Raw genomic sequence first — 17,060 nt, 5'->3', positions numbered from 1 at the left:
TGTGTACTACCTATAATGTCTGATTTGCATCTATATATTTGCTAGCTAGGTTTAGGGTTAAACTATAGAAGAACCTTCTTTATGTGTTTTTTTTTCTTCTGTTCATGCTTAGCAGCATAGGAAGTGTGAAATTGAAATTAAACTATACTGGTAAACTGGTTTGTTGGATTGTTCATGATTGTTATATGTTTCCACTAACTTCTTCAGATCCAAGAAATAGTGCTGAGAGCTGAACAGTTTTCTTGTTTTCTGCACAACAGTATCACTAAAAAAAAAACAGAGAAGAAACCCTGTTTCTTTACCTAAACAATAATTAGCCAAACTATAGTATATATGCATTTCAAATCCACATTTATAGTGTTGAAGTTGAACCTCTTCTATAATTCATTTAGGTTAAAAAGGAAGAAGTCACCTATTCATATTCAAAATTCACAGGCATGTGTATGCATCAGTAACTCCCATTAGGTTAAATTAAACAGATAAAGTATCAAGTATATATATGGCTCGCAAACAAGAACTTCTACGTGCTTCAAATTGCATATATACTTCTTTATCATCCTATTTTATAACAAAAATAAACTGCACTCATCATCTTATACACACTTCAGTTTTGTACATGGTCTGGTTCTCTTACCTCTTCCTCTCTCTCAATCAAATTCACTTTCAATAAATTTTGTTAAGATAGACAAAATATAGATGGTATGTATTAGTTGAACATACACAAGCGGAAATTTGTTAGGTGAACTGAAGATTGCTCTCATTTATAAACACATGTGCACGCTATATCTCGTTAATGTGAGGCTTCTAACATGCCCTTCACATGTTTAGGATTAGTCATCAAGAGTGTTACCCGAGAGTGGCCCGATAGTGGTAACTATATAGTACATGGTCCAATGGATCATAGATAGACTCTCATATCATCGTTAGAATTTGAATTGGTCTAATTTATCCCTTACAAAACCGACTTGTAAGGTAAATATTATCTCCACTTAAAAACACATGTTCAAGTCATATATAAATCAACATTTGTTAAAGGTCGTCAGATTTGGGATGGTATTGCAATTGCAAATGAGTTCTTGGATAATGCCAAGAAGCAAAAAAAGGAGCTAATAATCTTGTTCACAGTCAATTTTGAAAAGGTGTATGATTCCATTGAGTGGGAGTACTTGAAATATATGATGAAATTGGGCTTTACTTGTAGCTGGTGTCGGTCAATTATAAAGTATTATGAAGGGGTCTGCGCCAAGGTGACCCCTATTGGCCTTTTTGTTTCTCAATGTTGTTGAAGGTTTGAACGGGATGTTAAACTCTTATGTGGAAGTGGGTCTCTTCTCAAGTTATGATGTGGGTGTGGATTCTTCCATCTGTATTCTCATCTCTAATTTGCTAATGATACATTAATTGTGGGTGACAATAGTTTGGCCAGACTGATTTAGTTCAAATTGATATCATGTCTAAGTGAATTTCCACAAGAGTGTGTTAGTAAGAATCAACATGAAGGAGTCTTGGTTGGTAAAAACAATTGTGGTTTTGAACTCTAAGATCGATATAATTTCTTTTGTTTAGTTGAGTCTTCCTATTAGTGGGAATCTTCAACGATTATCTTTTTGGCATCCATTGATTGCTAGTATCGGTAAAAGACAATCTGGTTGGAAGAGTAAAAATTGTTCATGGGTGGTCGACTTGTTCTCATCAAATATGTATTGCCTACGCTTATGGTTTATTTTAGTTCTTTCTTCATGACTTCTATAGGTATCATTTCTTTGATTGAATCCTTTCTAGATCTTTTTTGTGGGGTGGGAGTGAGGGAATTTGAAAAATTCACTACATTTATTGAGATTAGATTTGTTTCTATATGGAGGTTGGAGGATTGATGATTAGTGAATTTAAATTTGGCGTTGTTGAGAAAATGGTACAAAGTGTTGGTTGTCAAGTATGGGTTTGAGGGTGGTCGTATTAGAGGATGAGGTGGTAAGGTGTCTAGGTGGAGGAAGGACTTATGTGGTGTTAGGGAGAGTGTACGCGTGAGAGATGAAGGGTGTTTTAAGGAGGTTTCGTTTCGTAGAGTTCATGATTATGAAAATACTTCATTTTTGAATGATTCATGGTTAGAATGAGGTCTTTTACAGTCTAAATTTAGTCGCTTTTAATTTATTTATTTATGTGTTGATACTAGTATTTTTGTAGCTAAGAATAGGAGGTTAGATCGGGGGGTTGAGGGTCAAGGGTGGTAGTGGAAGAGGATGCTCTTTACTTGGGAAGATGAGCAGGTCGCTGAGTGTGTTTCTTTTGTTGGAGAACTTTGTCGAGCATGTTAATGTTGAAGACATGTGGATTTGAAAATTTGATCAATAAGAAGATTATTCGGTAAAAGAAGTTTATCATATTCTCACTTATTATGATCAGAATAGTGGTGACTCTTATTCATACTTTATTTGGAATGAAGTTGTGGCTTTAAAAGTCTCCTTATTGGCGTGGAGAACTCTAAACTAGAGGATTTTGATAAAAGACGATCTAGTGCATCATGGAGTGGTTCCTTTAGGCTCTCTGTTGTGCCCAGGAGGTTGTGGAAAGGATGAATTCATTAATCATCTCTTTTTGTACTATGATTTTTTTGGTAGCATTTGATTCTATGTTCTACGTTGGTTAGGATGTCTAGTGTGAAGACGTCTAATATTTGCATGCATGACTTGCAATCTAATGGTTCACATTTGTTTTGGAAAGACAACATGCTTTGTTTTCATGTGATTTGGTTGACGTATATCGGGGTCATGTGGAAGGAATGCGATTAATTTCCTGGATTTTTTGCAACAAAGCTTTAAATCTTGACCGTGTTAAAAAATTTTCTTTTGTGGTAATTGAAGTCACACAAACCAAATTATTTTTTTGATTTCCATTTGTGGTGGTTTAATATGTCAGCTTATATTGTTTATGCCACCAGGTAATGTTGTGATTTGTTTTTGCTTTTGGAATTTTTGCGTGTCTCTTGTAACTTTGTATTGGTTCCGTTTTAGGCATGCCTTGTGCTCGATTGGGACTTTTCATTTTTAATCTATTGCTTTTAATTTGACACAAATACAACACCATGGGTAGTATGAACATTTCACCCAGAAAGTAGGGGAGTTTTGTAAAATACTCACACCTCTTATTCTCATCTTCTGCGTTCTCTCCATCACTCATTAGATCTCAACCACCATCCTCCTCACCACCATCCCTTCATCCTCTTCTTCTTCCATTTTCACCCATCCTTCTTCTTCCCAAAACAACCACCACCAACTACCATGTGAGTGAGCTTCACCTGCGCGCCAACATTTCTATTTTCGGCCAAATCCCTTAAGATCTGAACAATTTAAACATCTGAGAGAAACGAAGGAAAACTGTGAGGGATAGAGCGCATGATTGTGTAAGAGAGAAACGAAGGTTGCAGCGAGGTGGAAGGGAAGGTGTCTGGGGAAGAAGCGAAGAGCGACGATCGGAGTGTAAGGGATAGTGTGTGTATGTGTGTGAGCACGCGCACACGCAAACAAGAGGAAATAGAAGGGGAAAAGAAAGAAAGAGAAAAAGGAAAAAATACAGTATGAAATACGGTGTCGTATTAGTGTATGATTTTTTTGTGTCATGTTATCATTTCATTTTTTTCCTTAAAAATGACAATTGTTGTGGGACGAACTCTCTTTTCAAAAGTGACAATTATTTTGGACCAAATGAGTGATTAATATATCACCTTGAAAAGTTGAAAATTGTCCTGTAAGCTTAGCTGTGTTGGCATGGCATTGCATAATATATGTAGGAGTCAAAGTTCGAACTCCGGACACCTACTTATTCACCTTAAAAAAAAAATGAATTTTTAACCATTAGACTACTTGACAAAAAAAAAATGAAAATTAAATATGACAATTAAATATGACAATTATTATGGTACAGAGAGAATATGAAATTATATCTTTTTATTTAGATTTCTATTTCATTACATCACAATTTTAAGTTTTAAACACTATAAGGCTAGAAGTTTATCATGGAGTGGAGAAAATACACTAGAAGATTTACTTTTTATTAAAGACACCAGAAGATTTACTTAAACATTAAATAGAGAGAGAGATAGAAAATATCTCAGGTTATTCTATAGGTTTGTGTTTCCAAGCGATCTTTGTGGAAAAATGACCAGATGATCTTTGTGTGTGAAGACCAGATGGTGATTAGCAGAGAGAGAAAAGGGGGTGCGGATAGCGAACCATCAAAACAGCATATGCATGCATATTAAAAAGCCCAAAACTAAGAATATCATACTAAAAAATATTCACAATCCACCCTAAAGATCACCAAATACTTCTTTAAATCGGTCAAATAATAACCATAATACTTCTTTAAATTAGAATATCACACTAAAAGATATTCATAATCCACCCTAAATATCACCAGAATTAAAACAACACAACAACAATAAGAACAACAATACAACATTGAAATTCACCAAAAAAACAATACAACATTGGATTGAACCCCAACCCTATATAAATATCCCTTCTCACATTAAAGATTTTAGGGACCTTTCTTTCACTGGCTTCCTTGTTCTCCTCCCATTATCATCACCAGAATCATCATAATCATCCTCATAATCTTCAACATAATCCAATCCCTTCGAACAAGGGACAACATTAGCATCAACACTAGCAACAAAATTATTATCACCAACATTAACCTTAACATTATCACTACTAGTAGAACCTAATTCCACAACACTCTTGTTATCTTCACCTTCACTTTTACTATCACCCTTTCGTTGTTTCCGCCGCGACGGACCAAACCCAGAATAATAATAGAATTCATTATTATTTGAACCCGAAGCCGAACCCACCAATGACTTCTTCGGTCGGCCTCTACAACGTCGCGGAGCCTCAATGCCGCTGCCCCCATTCGAGTTTCTCTTCAAACCTTTGTTGCTGCCACCATTATTATCAACCACCTTCTTATTATCGTCAAACATTATCATATCAAAATTTTCAATCCCAGGTTTGTTATCAACATCAACAACTTCAGTTTCCATCATCGAAGCCACACTATTTTTTTCATCATTATAAACCAAATAAACATTCATTCAAACTCAGCTTTTCGTTTGGAAAATTTCATACAATTGAAAGAGAGAAAAATAGATAAAAACCCTAATGGGTTTTGCAAAGGATTTAGATTTATGTTTACCTTTCATCAAAAGCTCCAAAGGAATCCCCATTTTTGAAACCATCTTCTTCATCTTCGAACTAGGTGAAGCAAAGCAAAGCAAAAAAATAATCGAAAATAGTGAGAAATGAGAGAGAAAATAGATACCCATTAACCTAATTTGAAGAATAAAGGGAATAATAAGTTGAAAAGATGAAAATAATTCAGTAATATAAAGAATATATTAAGAACCCTAATAAAGCATATGAAAAAACCCTAATAGATATAAGAAGAGAGGAAGAAGTTTGGAAGAACCTGGTGAATCGAGGAGGAGCTGTTGGAGACAAAGGGGATCACATCCCATGGAGATTGGTTAAGCTGACAAATGTGTGTTTGAAGATTTTGAGGTGAAAATGAAACATTTTGTAGCAATGAAGATGAACAAGTGAATAGAAGAGGGGAAAGTTTAGCGTTTTTACGAATCCTCATATGAAAAAATCTATGAATGAAAAATGTTGTAATTTTTAGTGAATGAAAAATGGGTTTTATACTGTCACATGGTTTTCACAGATCTCACTTACTTACTCTATCTCTTTCTTTTCTTTTTATTTTCTTTGATTTTTCTCTTACACAAACACAGACCTGGATGATAAATAATAAAAATCAGGGTTTTGTTTAATTGGACTATTTTACCCTTAGGTTTATTCATGATTTACTCAATGTATGGCTGCTTCGACATATCTTCGAATACTGTAGGGTCATGATTGTCCAAAACGGATGCTGTTAGTTTTTACAAAGAAAAAACAAGGAAAGGATCACGTCGTGACAAGCTCACAGTGTATCCACCCAAAGCATCGATGCTAGATTCCGTTCAACATGAAGTGAACCATTTTACTTGATTTTGTTCCCATCTAAAGATATCAATGAAGGGTATTTTTGTCATAACAATTTTTGTATCTGAATATTTTATTGAAGATTGACTTGTTTTATTTAAGTACCTCCTCTATATAACTTTTTGTGTCAACCCTCCGATTTTTAGAGGAAATTATAATAATTTAATCGAAAGGTAAGTTAAAACTTATTCTGAATTGTTTTCATCATAAACAAATTTGAGTTCTCCTGAATGATACTTCATCCATATCTAAGTACAATTGACATATTTTACTTTTATTATGAAAAGTTGATATTGTAATTAATGTGTTCCTATTTTACTTTTATCAAGAATGCTTTTTCTTCTGTACCAAAAAAAAAATGCTTTTTCTTTTATCATTAATGTTATTAAAAAAAATTGGGAGTGTAGTTTTTTTTGTTTTGTTTTTGTGAATGTGTGCTTTTTGTTTTGTTTTGTTTTAGTCAAGTAGTTTAATGACTATAAATTCACGTAAATATGTGGAGAATTTAGAGTTTAAACCTCGGTCCATTCATATTGCAAAGACAAGTTGGTTGTGTGGTTAATGTGTTCATTTTAAGATCTTTTTTATATGCAGTGGCGGAGCCCTTCATGGGATAGGGTGGGCCATGACCCACCAGAAAAAATTAAAAAATTAACGATTATAGGTCTACTTTGTAAGATTTTATACAATTTTGTGTCGGTTTTAGATTTCTGTTGATCCAAATTTCCGCAAAGTGGTGTATTGGCCCACCCGAAAAATTTAAATTAATCAATTATAGATCTATTTTGCGAGCCTTTGAACAATTTTTCAACGTTTATAGTTTTCCACGGTTTCATAAGTGGCATACGTGATTTTTGTGATGCTTATACTTGGCATATTGTCATGTTAACTGAAAAATTCTCTCAGTTAACAGTCGTAATGTACAAAAAAAGTTTCATAATTTATAGTAATTATTAAATACCTAGTTATTTAAGTATCCACCCTAACTTTTTAGTCAAACTCCGTCATTTCAATTTTACTGACCCACCCGAGTTTTTTTTTTGGCTCCGCCACTGTTTATGCGCATACATGTCGTAATTTTATCATTTGCTCTATTAACAAAACATACTTTGACCATATTTTTTTTACTAATATATAAAGACAAATGTTAACAAAAAAGATGTTTGATTTGTCTCAATGAAATGGTTGATTACTTTTGTATTAATAACATGTGTGAAATGGTTGATTGCGATATATATTTATAAACGCATGGAGTATATAATTATTCTTGATTTTTTTTAAGGAACTTTATTCTTGACTTTTCATATTTGAAAATCTTGCTAGTATTAATTAACGGTAGAAGAAATATACTCTTTTCGGTCACATTTATAAATACATTCTGTTTTTTAAGGTTCGTTGAATATCCTATGTATTTGGAATATAATATAGACCAAATACATCATTTATAATAAATCTAAAAATTAAATATTTATGTATAAATGATACGAAGGAAGTATGTAGTAATTTGAAAATGTACTTATATTTAATGATAATATTTTCATCAACTAGAAATTATATTTAGAAATACTATATCTAGTAAATAATATTTTGCCATACTTATAAAAAAAATATATATTTTGCCATCCTATCCAAATCATAACGTTAACTCACAACCGTTTTTCCCACTAAAAAATACATTTTTTACGTTGGTTAAAATACGGTTTTCGTCCCTGCAAATATGTCTCGTTTTGGTTTTAGTCCCTGTAATTTTTTGTTTTTGTTTTTGTTCCCTGCAAATATGTTTCGTTTTGGTTTTGATCATTGGCCCCACTTTTGTGATGATTTGCACACGTGACACATGATGACTGAACCCATTTATTAGAAAAATAGTCCCTGCAAAATCTTTTGATTTTTAAAAAGGACCATGCAAATATTTTGTTTTTGAAAATAGTCCCTGGATATTTTGTTTTTGAAAATAGTCTCTCCAGGGACTATTTTCAAAAACAAAATATTTTGCAGGAACAAAAACAACAAAAAAAATTACAGAGACTAAAATCAAAACGAGGCATATTTGCAGAGATCAAAATCATATTTTAGCCTTCAACTTTTTTTTCTTCGGTTTTATTTTTGTTTAATTATATTCTTGTAGTAATAAATTTAGGCGCGTGGATTGAAACACACTAATATTCCATTCCTGCTTGCTATAAGAATAGCCAACATGGCTGGCCCGCGTAACAATATTTAATCAGTGGGACCATTTGTATTTGATTGGGTCCCATTTGGAGCCTAAGAGGATGAATGGTTGCCATGATGATAAAAATTGAAGAGCAATTTTGATCTCCATGAAATAAAAAAACATTAATAATTTCGCTAAATTGTAATTTAGAAAACGTTAACTAGTGTTCATGGACATTAGTTAACGATAAAATTTGTGTAATCAAATTTTTTTTTTAAGAAATGTAATCAAATATTTAAAAATGTAGAAAATGTTATTTTCAATATCAAGCTTACATTTTTTGTTTTCCTAACTAATATTCCAAAGACACAATTTAACATGATCATTGTAATTTTGATTCTCCCTTTTTTATTTTGCAAGTGGAGTTCTTTTGTTTTTTTTACCAAAGCAAAATTAACTTATATAAGTGTTTACCAGTGTTTTTGGTAAACCACATGACTAATTTTGATTATTACAAGCAGGATCAAACCATAAATCCTATGACATGTTGTGCAATCTTTTTCCAGAAAATGCATGAGTGTTCATCATATTCATAAGTTGTTTTATGAATACAACAATCTTTTTGTATGAAAGTAAATGTCTTTCGACGGAAAGAAATAAAGAAAAATGCAAGTAAAAAGACTTAAAAGCTCAAACACAGAAATTTAAAGAAAAGTAAATTGCATTGCATTTAAATGTAAAGGTGGTTCGATAAGGTTGATTCTTTTTTTCCAACCACATCAAGGCTGCCCACAAAGATTGCCAATTGTATTTGACATAGTGTTTTTAAATTCTAAACAAACTTTAATTACGTGATATACTATTTATTACCAGTTATGTGGTGTTAGGGAGAGTGCAAAAGTGAGAGGTGAAGGGTTGTTTTATGAGGGTTTGTTTCGTAAAGTTTGTGACGGAGAAAATACTTCCTTATAGCATAACCCGTGGTTCGAAGAAAGTCTTTTATGTTTTAAATATAGTCACCTTTTCTATTTATGTGTTGATAGTAGTATTTATGTAGTTGAGTATAGGAGGTTAGGTTGAGGGGTTGAGGGCCACGGGTTGGGGGTGTAACGCCCTCCTTTTTATTTAATTATTTTTATTAAGTTAGAGTCTATTTATGTGATTTATTTATTTATATGAGGTGTTAGTATTTTATTATGTGGCATTATTCTATTATTTATTAGAATATGAGAATTATTAGAATAAGTATATTTGGAGGTAAATTTGAGATTAGATGTCTTTTTATGATTTAGTCGATTTATTTTGATGAGTGATATTTTGTTATGTTATATGTTGGTATTTAATAGAATAATATATTTGTTATTTGTTAGAAATATATTTTTTATTTAGTGTAGAAATATATTTGTTATTTGTGAGAGATATATTTAATTTAGAAATAAATAAGATTATGAGGAATAGAGTAGTTTTGAGGTGTAAGAGAAATAAGAAGGGGGTTAGAATAGAAAGAAGAATAAGTTATTGGGCCTAAATAGGTTTAGGAAGAGTATTTGGTATTATAAATAAGGAAGCTTAGGTTAGAAAGAGTTTTACGTTAAACCGCTTTTTGGAAAGGAGGAGAACAAGAGAGAAGAGAAGAAAGAGGAGAACTCAGAGAGAGAAAACCCTAGGAACGAAGAACGCTGCTTTTGATTTCAGAAAAACAATCTAAGGTAAGGGTGAGACTATCTTTCACTAATATTAGGTCTGTGAATCATTAGATTGCATCTAACATGCTTTAGGATGAGTTTGTAAGGGGGAGTCTCTATTCATTATAGGGTTGCATGAACATATGGGTAGTGAAGGATTGTTAATTTTTAGTTGTTTTCTTAATTCTTTTGATGATTCTTTTGCTAAATTCATGTCCTTATGTATTCTGTAATTATATTTTGACTTTAGTTTTGAGCTGTCATGTTTTCACGTCGAAATCAAGTAATATATGATGATGTTATGTGTTGATATATATAAAAGCAAGAGTTATCTATAATATGGGTAAGTAGAAATTTACTAATATATACATACGCGATAGCTAACCTGTTCGTTCTGAACCTCTGGGAATCAATTAGTATTTTGTATATTAGCAAAATATATTAATATATATTTGGTAGAAGTATAGTAACCTATTTGCTTATATGAACATATACACATGAATAAGTTTTTAGTGCCCCACACAAACCAATATTTCGATAACTTGTTGGAACTAGAAAACTAATTATGTTTAAGGCTTAATCTAAAGACAACGATGCTCATAGTTTCCTCATATACCATGTAAACAGGGTCTAAGCTACATAATTCACAATCATAATATAGATAAAAAGAGAATTCAAGTTGGGCATCTTCTATTTATTTTACCTTTTACGGCCAGAAAGAAGAATGATTAACCAGTAGTATATTTATATGTTGATTGAGGATTCACTACTAATTTAGTTCAAAATAATATACTATATTTTTAAAATGAATTTATGGAGATAATTGTTATAGTGAACAGAATTGATGAGATATTATATGATGAGCAAAGATGAATGATTTAGAGATGTGTATTAATATGTTATTTGAAAATGTGTGATTTAAAGATGTATTATATAAAGATGTGTTATTTGAAAATGTGTGATTTAAAGATGTGCTATTTGAAGATTAATGATTTAGAGATGTGTTATATTATGATGTTGATATGCTATGAATTAATATGTGTTGCATATGTTGCTATTGATCTTATTAAAGTTGTAAGTGTCGGTCTAAGTTGTCATGATTTAAGAAGTTGTCCAATTTAATGGAATTGTATAAGATGTTCACGTTGTTGTCCAAGTTGCATTTAGAGTTGTGTTGTTGCATAGTTAGCGTTGGAGGCTTAATGCCTGACAGGTCCTTTATGATCTTAGCGATGGGGGCTTAATGCCTGACAGGTCCTTTATGACCTTAGCGATGGGGGCTTAATGCCTGACAGGTCCTTTATGACCTTAGCGATGGGGGCTTAATGCCCGGCAGGTCCAAATATGACCTTAGCGAAGGGGGCTTAATGCCCTGGTGGTACCACATGCATGTTGAAGTTGTCTAAATTGTTGTTGAAGTTGTCTACGTTGTTGTTGAAGTTGTCTAAGATGATTTGAGAAGTAGAAGTTGCATAGTCGAGTCGAGTTGTTAAGAGGTTAAGATGTCGAGTTGTTAAGAGGTTAAGATGTTGAGTTGTTAAGATTGATTTATAAGTTGAATACGAAGTTGATGTTGATGATTGATTATGAGGCTGACCATGAATTTGGTTATGAAGTTGTTATGATAATGCCATGTTTGATAATGCTATGATGTTTATGATTAATATTTGACGATATGTGATGATGTGTGTGATTATTATTTGATGATGTATGATGATGTTTATGACTAGTAACTGATGTTATATGATGATATATGATGATATGATTAAGGTGATATAAGATGAAGTATAAGACTAATGTAGGAGATTAATGATGCTAGTTAATGAAGTTTAAAGTTGTTAAATGTAATTTATGATTTATGACCTTAATACTATTGTTTGAGAAATCTCACCCCTTCTGCTGGAAATGTTGCCCTTCGTATGGGTAACTGCAGGTACTGATGGCTTGTAGGTTGGTTGGCTCAAGTGTCTAGGTGCTCTGATACGTAACGGGATGGGATTTATGAACTGTTTTCTATTCCTTTGCGTATTGTTTTATGAAGCTTTGATGAACACTGATGACTGTGATTTATGAGACTTTTATAATAAGGCCTGCGTGCCAAAGACTTTTCTTATTGTTGAACTATTTTCCGCTGCAAAGTTTTGAATTACTTATGTTCAATGATTTGAAGAATAAATTGTTATTTATTCAGTTTATGAGTTTTTAAGAAGTGTAGCATTACGTTTAAAGTTGTTAAACTCTGATTTATATTTAAGAAATTTTTACGTTGGGAAAACAGGGTGTTACAGGGGGGATGAGGAGGTTTTCGAGTGCGTTTCTTTGTTGGATAACTTTGTTGTGCAGGTTAATATTTTGGGATGATTTTTATTATATTTTAAATGTGACATTATTATGAAACAAAATGAGTAATTAATATCATCTTGAAAAGTTGATAATTAAATGTGAAAATTGCTTTAGGAATTTTTTTCATTTTCTTTTCCAAATAGGTCAATTATTATAGGACATGGAGAATATCAAATTCTATTTTTTTTTAATTTAGATTTCTATTTTATTAGATTACAATTTTAAATAATATTTTATAACCCTCAGGGATTGGTCTATAATATTTTAGGTTTGTGATGTTCCATAATTTCCGCGTTCGAATCCTCCAAGTGCCAACAATTTTTCTGTTGGACCAATCAATACAACATTTTGTTCTGGCTTCGGTTGAAGCTTCTCTAATGACAATGTGATTGGTCATCCGGATTAATCTTTCCTTTGGTTTGATACTATTTTTTTTTTTTTTTAAAAATGAGGTTAAATTTATAAATAATTTTCTTATGATGATGATATCTAACTCGGTTTTATGGAGAAGAACATTAAATATACCGAAGTTTTTTTTTTTGGGTCGAAATATACCGAAGTTCAAGATTAACTTAAACACTATAAGGCTAGAAGTTTATCATGTAGTGGAGAAAATACACTAGAAGACTAGAAAATACTCTAGAATATTTACTTAAACATTAAATAGAATAGAAAATATGTCATGTTTCTATAAGTTTGTGTTTCTTTGACGGCGATTGTGAGTGGCATCAGGTTGGTTCAGAGAGACAGAGAATGGTGGTTTGAAAAAGAAAGGAATGTCTTTTGCAAGGGGGTGCGGGTAGCAAATCATTAAAATTGTATATATTAAAAAGCCCAAAACTAAATTATCTATTTTAATCTCTCTCTCTTTTTTTTTTTGACAAAAAAAGCATTTTAATCTCATAAACTCATTTTTAATACTTTTTTAAATCAGTCAAATAATAACAATAATACTCCTTTAAATTAGCATACCATCATACCCAAAATATTCATAATCCACCCCTAAATATCACCAAAATTAAAACAACAACCACCATAAGAACAAACAATACAACAATGAAATTCACCAAAAAAAAATTAACAATACAACATTGAATTGAACCCCAACCCTATCTATATAAATATCCCTTCTCACATTAACGATTTTAGTGACCTTTCTTTCACTGGCTTCCTTGTTCTCCTCCCATTATCATCACCAGAATCATCATAATCATCCTCATAATCTTCAACATAATCCAATCCCTTCGAACAAGGGACAACATTAGCATCAACACTAGCAACAAAATTATTATCACCAACATTAACCTTAACATTATCACTACTAGTAGAACCTAATTCCACAACACTCTTGTTATCTTCACCTTCACTTTTACTATCACCCTTTCGTTGTTTCCGCCGCGATGGACCAAACCCAGAATAATAATAGAATTCATTATTATTCGAACCGGAAGCCGAACTCATTGACTTCTTCGGTCGGCCTCTACCACGCCGCGGAGCCTCAATGCCGCTGCCCCCATTCAAGTTTCTCTTCAAACCTTTGTTGCTGCCACCATTATTATCAACCACCTTATTATCATCAAACACCATTTCATAATTTTCAATCGCAGGTTTGTTGTTATCAGCATCAACAACTTCAGTTTCCATCATCGAATCCACACTATATTTTTTCATCAATATCAACCAAACAAAAATTCATTCAAACACAAAGATTTTCGTATTGATAATTTATATAATTGAAAAAAAAAAAAGTAGAAAAAAAAACCCTAATGGGTTTTGCAAGTTAAGTAAAAAAGATAACGAATTGGGATTTAGATTTATGTTTACCTTTCATCAAGAGCTCCAAAGGAATCCCCATTTGTGAAAATATCTTGCTCTTGGAACTAAGTGAAGCAAAAATAAAATCGAAAATAGTGAGAAATGAGAGAGAACATAGATACCCATTAACCTATTTTGAAGCAAAAAGGGCATAAGAAGTTGAAATGATGAAAATAATTTAGTGATATAAAGAATATTAAGAACCCTAATAAAGCATATGAAAAAACCCTAATAGATATGACAAGAGAAGAAGAAGTTTGGAACCTGGTGAATTGAGGAGGAGTTGTTGGAGGCAAAGGGGATCACATCCCATGGAGATTGGTTAAGTTGACAAACATGGGTTTGAAAAATTTCAACTGGAAATGAACCATTTTGTAGAAGTGAAGATGAACAAGTGAATAGAAGAGGGGAAAGCTCTGTGTTTTTCCGAATCCTCATCTACTTTCACTTTCTTCTGTGTACCCTTGCAAGGGTAAGGCACTATATATACCCGACCTTTTTTTTGTTAGAGTGAAAAAAACAAACACTAGTTTGTGGTGGGGGTAGGTGTGGGTAAACAATAAAAAGAGTACGATAATTGAAAGCACATGAATGAACCTTATTTTATACTTTCTTTTCTATCTCTCCTTTTTACCCTTGAAAATCTTCCCATCCGAAAAGAATAGGCAATACAATATTAAAGTTTTAATTGCAATGTTGATTATCTATTTTGAAATAAAAATTGCGCTTAGATGATATGATATAAATATCTTCCATCCTAATATCATGTTTCGAATCTAATCTTAGACGCACCATTGTTTAAATTTTTAAGGAGAGTTTGTCGTTCATAAAAAACTTGATGATGCGTCGTATGATTTGAAAATGAGAAAATAATCAACTTCAGTGAAACTGTAAAAAAAAAAAAGTAAAAAAATTATCATAAAAGTTCATTTATAATTCGTAACATCAGCATATCAAAATCAAATAGCTAATGGAGTGGTTCGCTAAAAAATAAAGTTGATCGAGTGATTCAAACCGATAAGTTTTAAAATTAAGGAGTCAATTCCGTAAAATGGTAAAAATAGGAGGATCAATATAAAAACTAATCTAATAGTAAATTATCTAATCTTCCTTCTTGAATAATGTACGTTCCTTTTTCACATGCCTTGTAAAATATTGAATTTTTTTATTCAAGGTTGGTTTTTTATAATCTTTTCTTTTCCTTTTAAAAAAATCTTTTCTTTTCTTTTATAAACTTTAATACAACTATTTATGTTTGTGACAATGCCTTTTTACTATGACGTGTTGACGCTGTCTAGTATATATCTTAAAGTCTATATTATATTATCTTATCATTATTATAAGCAATTTATTTTTTAAAAAATTTATTGATTAACTAATGTATCTAGTCTATCATATTGATCACATAAATCAGTTATTCAATAAACTTAAAAAAAGATTTTTCATTTTTAATAGTGATCAAAGGAGGTATGTTCTTCGCTCATTTGATATAGACAATGCATAATACATGCAAGGTCCGGGGTTCAAACCCCAGAATAAGGAAAAAAAAATTGTGTAAACAACAAGGAGCTAGAAAGTTTTTCTAGGGAGAATGAAAAATTACACTTGAATATGTGACTTAAAATGGAGGTAATCCATACCGTATAAATCAATTTTCTAGAAGTTAAGTTCAAATCAATCCAAATTGTAATATAGTATCAAATTTATCTAAGATTAGTTGTGTCACTTTTTTATTTAAATCGAGTATCCTCTGCGCGCAACTGCTGAGACTAATCACTCGAACATTGTGGGATCCAATTGGGCGGCAAGCTCTCCCTAATAGTTTTAATGATGCTACATGCCCAAGGCTGAATCATATTTTAAATATTACTTCTAAGCATGTGCGAGTTGTGATAAGACTCTAATATTGAATGAAATATGACCTTCGCGTGTAACGAAATTTCTTTTCCAATTTTACATGCTTCTCGTGCACCCACTAAAATACTAAAAAAGTCATCAGATTTTAAAATTTGAATCGGGATTTCTTGCCATTTTCAGATAGTACAAATTTAGTCACGGTCGTTTTCACCACGATTAAATCGTGACTAACTATTTTTTTCAACAATTCAGTTATAAAATCTGAAGAAAAAAAACAAGTACTTCAGATTTTAAAATTCGAACGACGTATACATGTTTTGTACCCCTCTTGAGTCAAAATTAAATTTAACACTTTTTTCATGTTTTTTTTTTGGCACATGAAGGGTTTGATGCATGTATAAGGGGAGCTCAACAATTGATCCAATTTGGCACTTTTTTCACATGTAAATGGAGCTCAACAATTGATTCCATTATAAGACTTCATAGATGGATGAATACTTGACCTTATTACAAGTATAAACAATAATGAGTTGGTTATTCATTTACATGTTAATCATGTTGTTTATACTGATAGTGCTATGTTGATGTTCATGCAGGCTTGGATATTCCAGCATTTTTAGGAAGTCGAGGCTACATATTATTGGGGGTGGATACAGGAAGAATCGACACCCACATGCCATGATGTTAAATTTCTTGAAGGATCAAGTTGTCACAGATCCCACACAAGCTCATCTGGATTAAATGGATTTTAGCTATGTTCTCATGAACTCGTATCAGGGCCACTACAAGACATGTTCGTTCGAGCGAATAAGTCTTTACTCTAGATGACTCAAATACGAACCTTGTAGGCTCTGATATTTGTCGGAGATGGTGTTCCACCAATTTGATTATGTCCAAACCATCCATAAGAATCTACATGACAGTGCAAGTCCCCAAACGACCGATCAGGAGATCAGTCACCGCTACATTTAGTGTATTGATTATGTGCTGAGAGTACAGGATTTGGGCATGCTTGCTCCAACCGGTCTAGAGACAACAACTGTAAACATGAGGTGGTTTTCTTCCATTTCACATCCATACATCATAACTCCACCAGAGGATGTTCATATCCAGAGGCCATCTGAGCAAGAGGCCCTTGATGAGATTGTTGCCGAGGAG

At 32.3% G+C, this 17,060-nt stretch overlaps 2 protein-coding genes across 2 annotated transcripts; both read right to left on the bottom strand.

The window, feature by feature from the left end:
- Positions 1–4,294: 4,294 nt before the first annotated feature.
- LOC146897708 (uncharacterized) lies at positions 4,295–5,773 on the bottom strand. The gene is made up of 3 exons (XM_085737635.1): positions 5,470–5,773; positions 5,197–5,255; positions 4,295–5,057 (listed from the first exon to the last, which is right to left on the bottom strand). The coding sequence occupies exons 1-3, from the start codon at positions 5,641–5,643 to the stop codon at positions 4,526–4,528; spliced, it is 765 nt and encodes a 254-aa protein (XP_085593761.1). The 5' UTR covers positions 5,644–5,773; the 3' UTR covers positions 4,295–4,525.
- A 7,466-nt stretch (positions 5,774–13,239) lies between these two features.
- On the bottom strand, positions 13,240–14,540 carry LOC146897707 (uncharacterized). The gene is made up of 3 exons (XM_085733105.1): positions 14,310–14,540; positions 14,055–14,110; positions 13,240–13,887 (listed from the first exon to the last, which is right to left on the bottom strand). The coding sequence occupies exons 1-3, from the start codon at positions 14,481–14,483 to the stop codon at positions 13,362–13,364; spliced, it is 756 nt and encodes a 251-aa protein (XP_085589231.1). The 5' UTR covers positions 14,484–14,540; the 3' UTR covers positions 13,240–13,361.
- Positions 14,541–17,060: the final 2,520 nt, after the last annotated feature.

The sequence above is a fragment of the Medicago sativa genome, chromosome 8 (genome assembly GCF_051527215.1).
Source record: "Medicago sativa cultivar Bolivia chromosome 8, Bolivia_mono, whole genome shotgun sequence".
In the NCBI taxonomy this organism is placed as follows: Eukaryota; Viridiplantae; Streptophyta; class Magnoliopsida; order Fabales; family Fabaceae; genus Medicago; species Medicago sativa.
The sequence above is the reverse complement of the archived record's forward strand: the minus strand, read 5'-3'. Positions and strand labels throughout refer to the sequence as shown.

Coding starts and splice junctions, on each gene's coding strand:
- LOC146897708 (XM_085737635.1), bottom strand. CDS start 5,643: ATGAGGATTCGTAAAAACGCTAAACTTTCCCCTCTTCTATTCACTTGT. Junction 5,256..5,469: donor GCTCCTCCTCGATTCACCAG/GTTCTTCCAAAC, acceptor TGCTTCACCTAG/TTCGAAGATGAAGAAGATGG. Junction 5,058..5,196: donor TTTGGAGCTTTTGATGAAAG/GTAAACATAAAT, acceptor TGAAAAAAATAG/TGTGGCTTCGATGATGGAAA.
- LOC146897707 (XM_085733105.1), bottom strand. CDS start 14,483: ATGAGGATTCGGAAAAACACAGAGCTTTCCCCTCTTCTATTCACTTGT. Junction 14,111..14,309: donor ACTCCTCCTCAATTCACCAG/GTTCCAAACTTC, acceptor TGCTTCACTTAG/TTCCAAGAGCAAGATATTTT. Junction 13,888..14,054: donor TTTGGAGCTCTTGATGAAAG/GTAAACATAAAT, acceptor GAAAAAATATAG/TGTGGATTCGATGATGGAAA.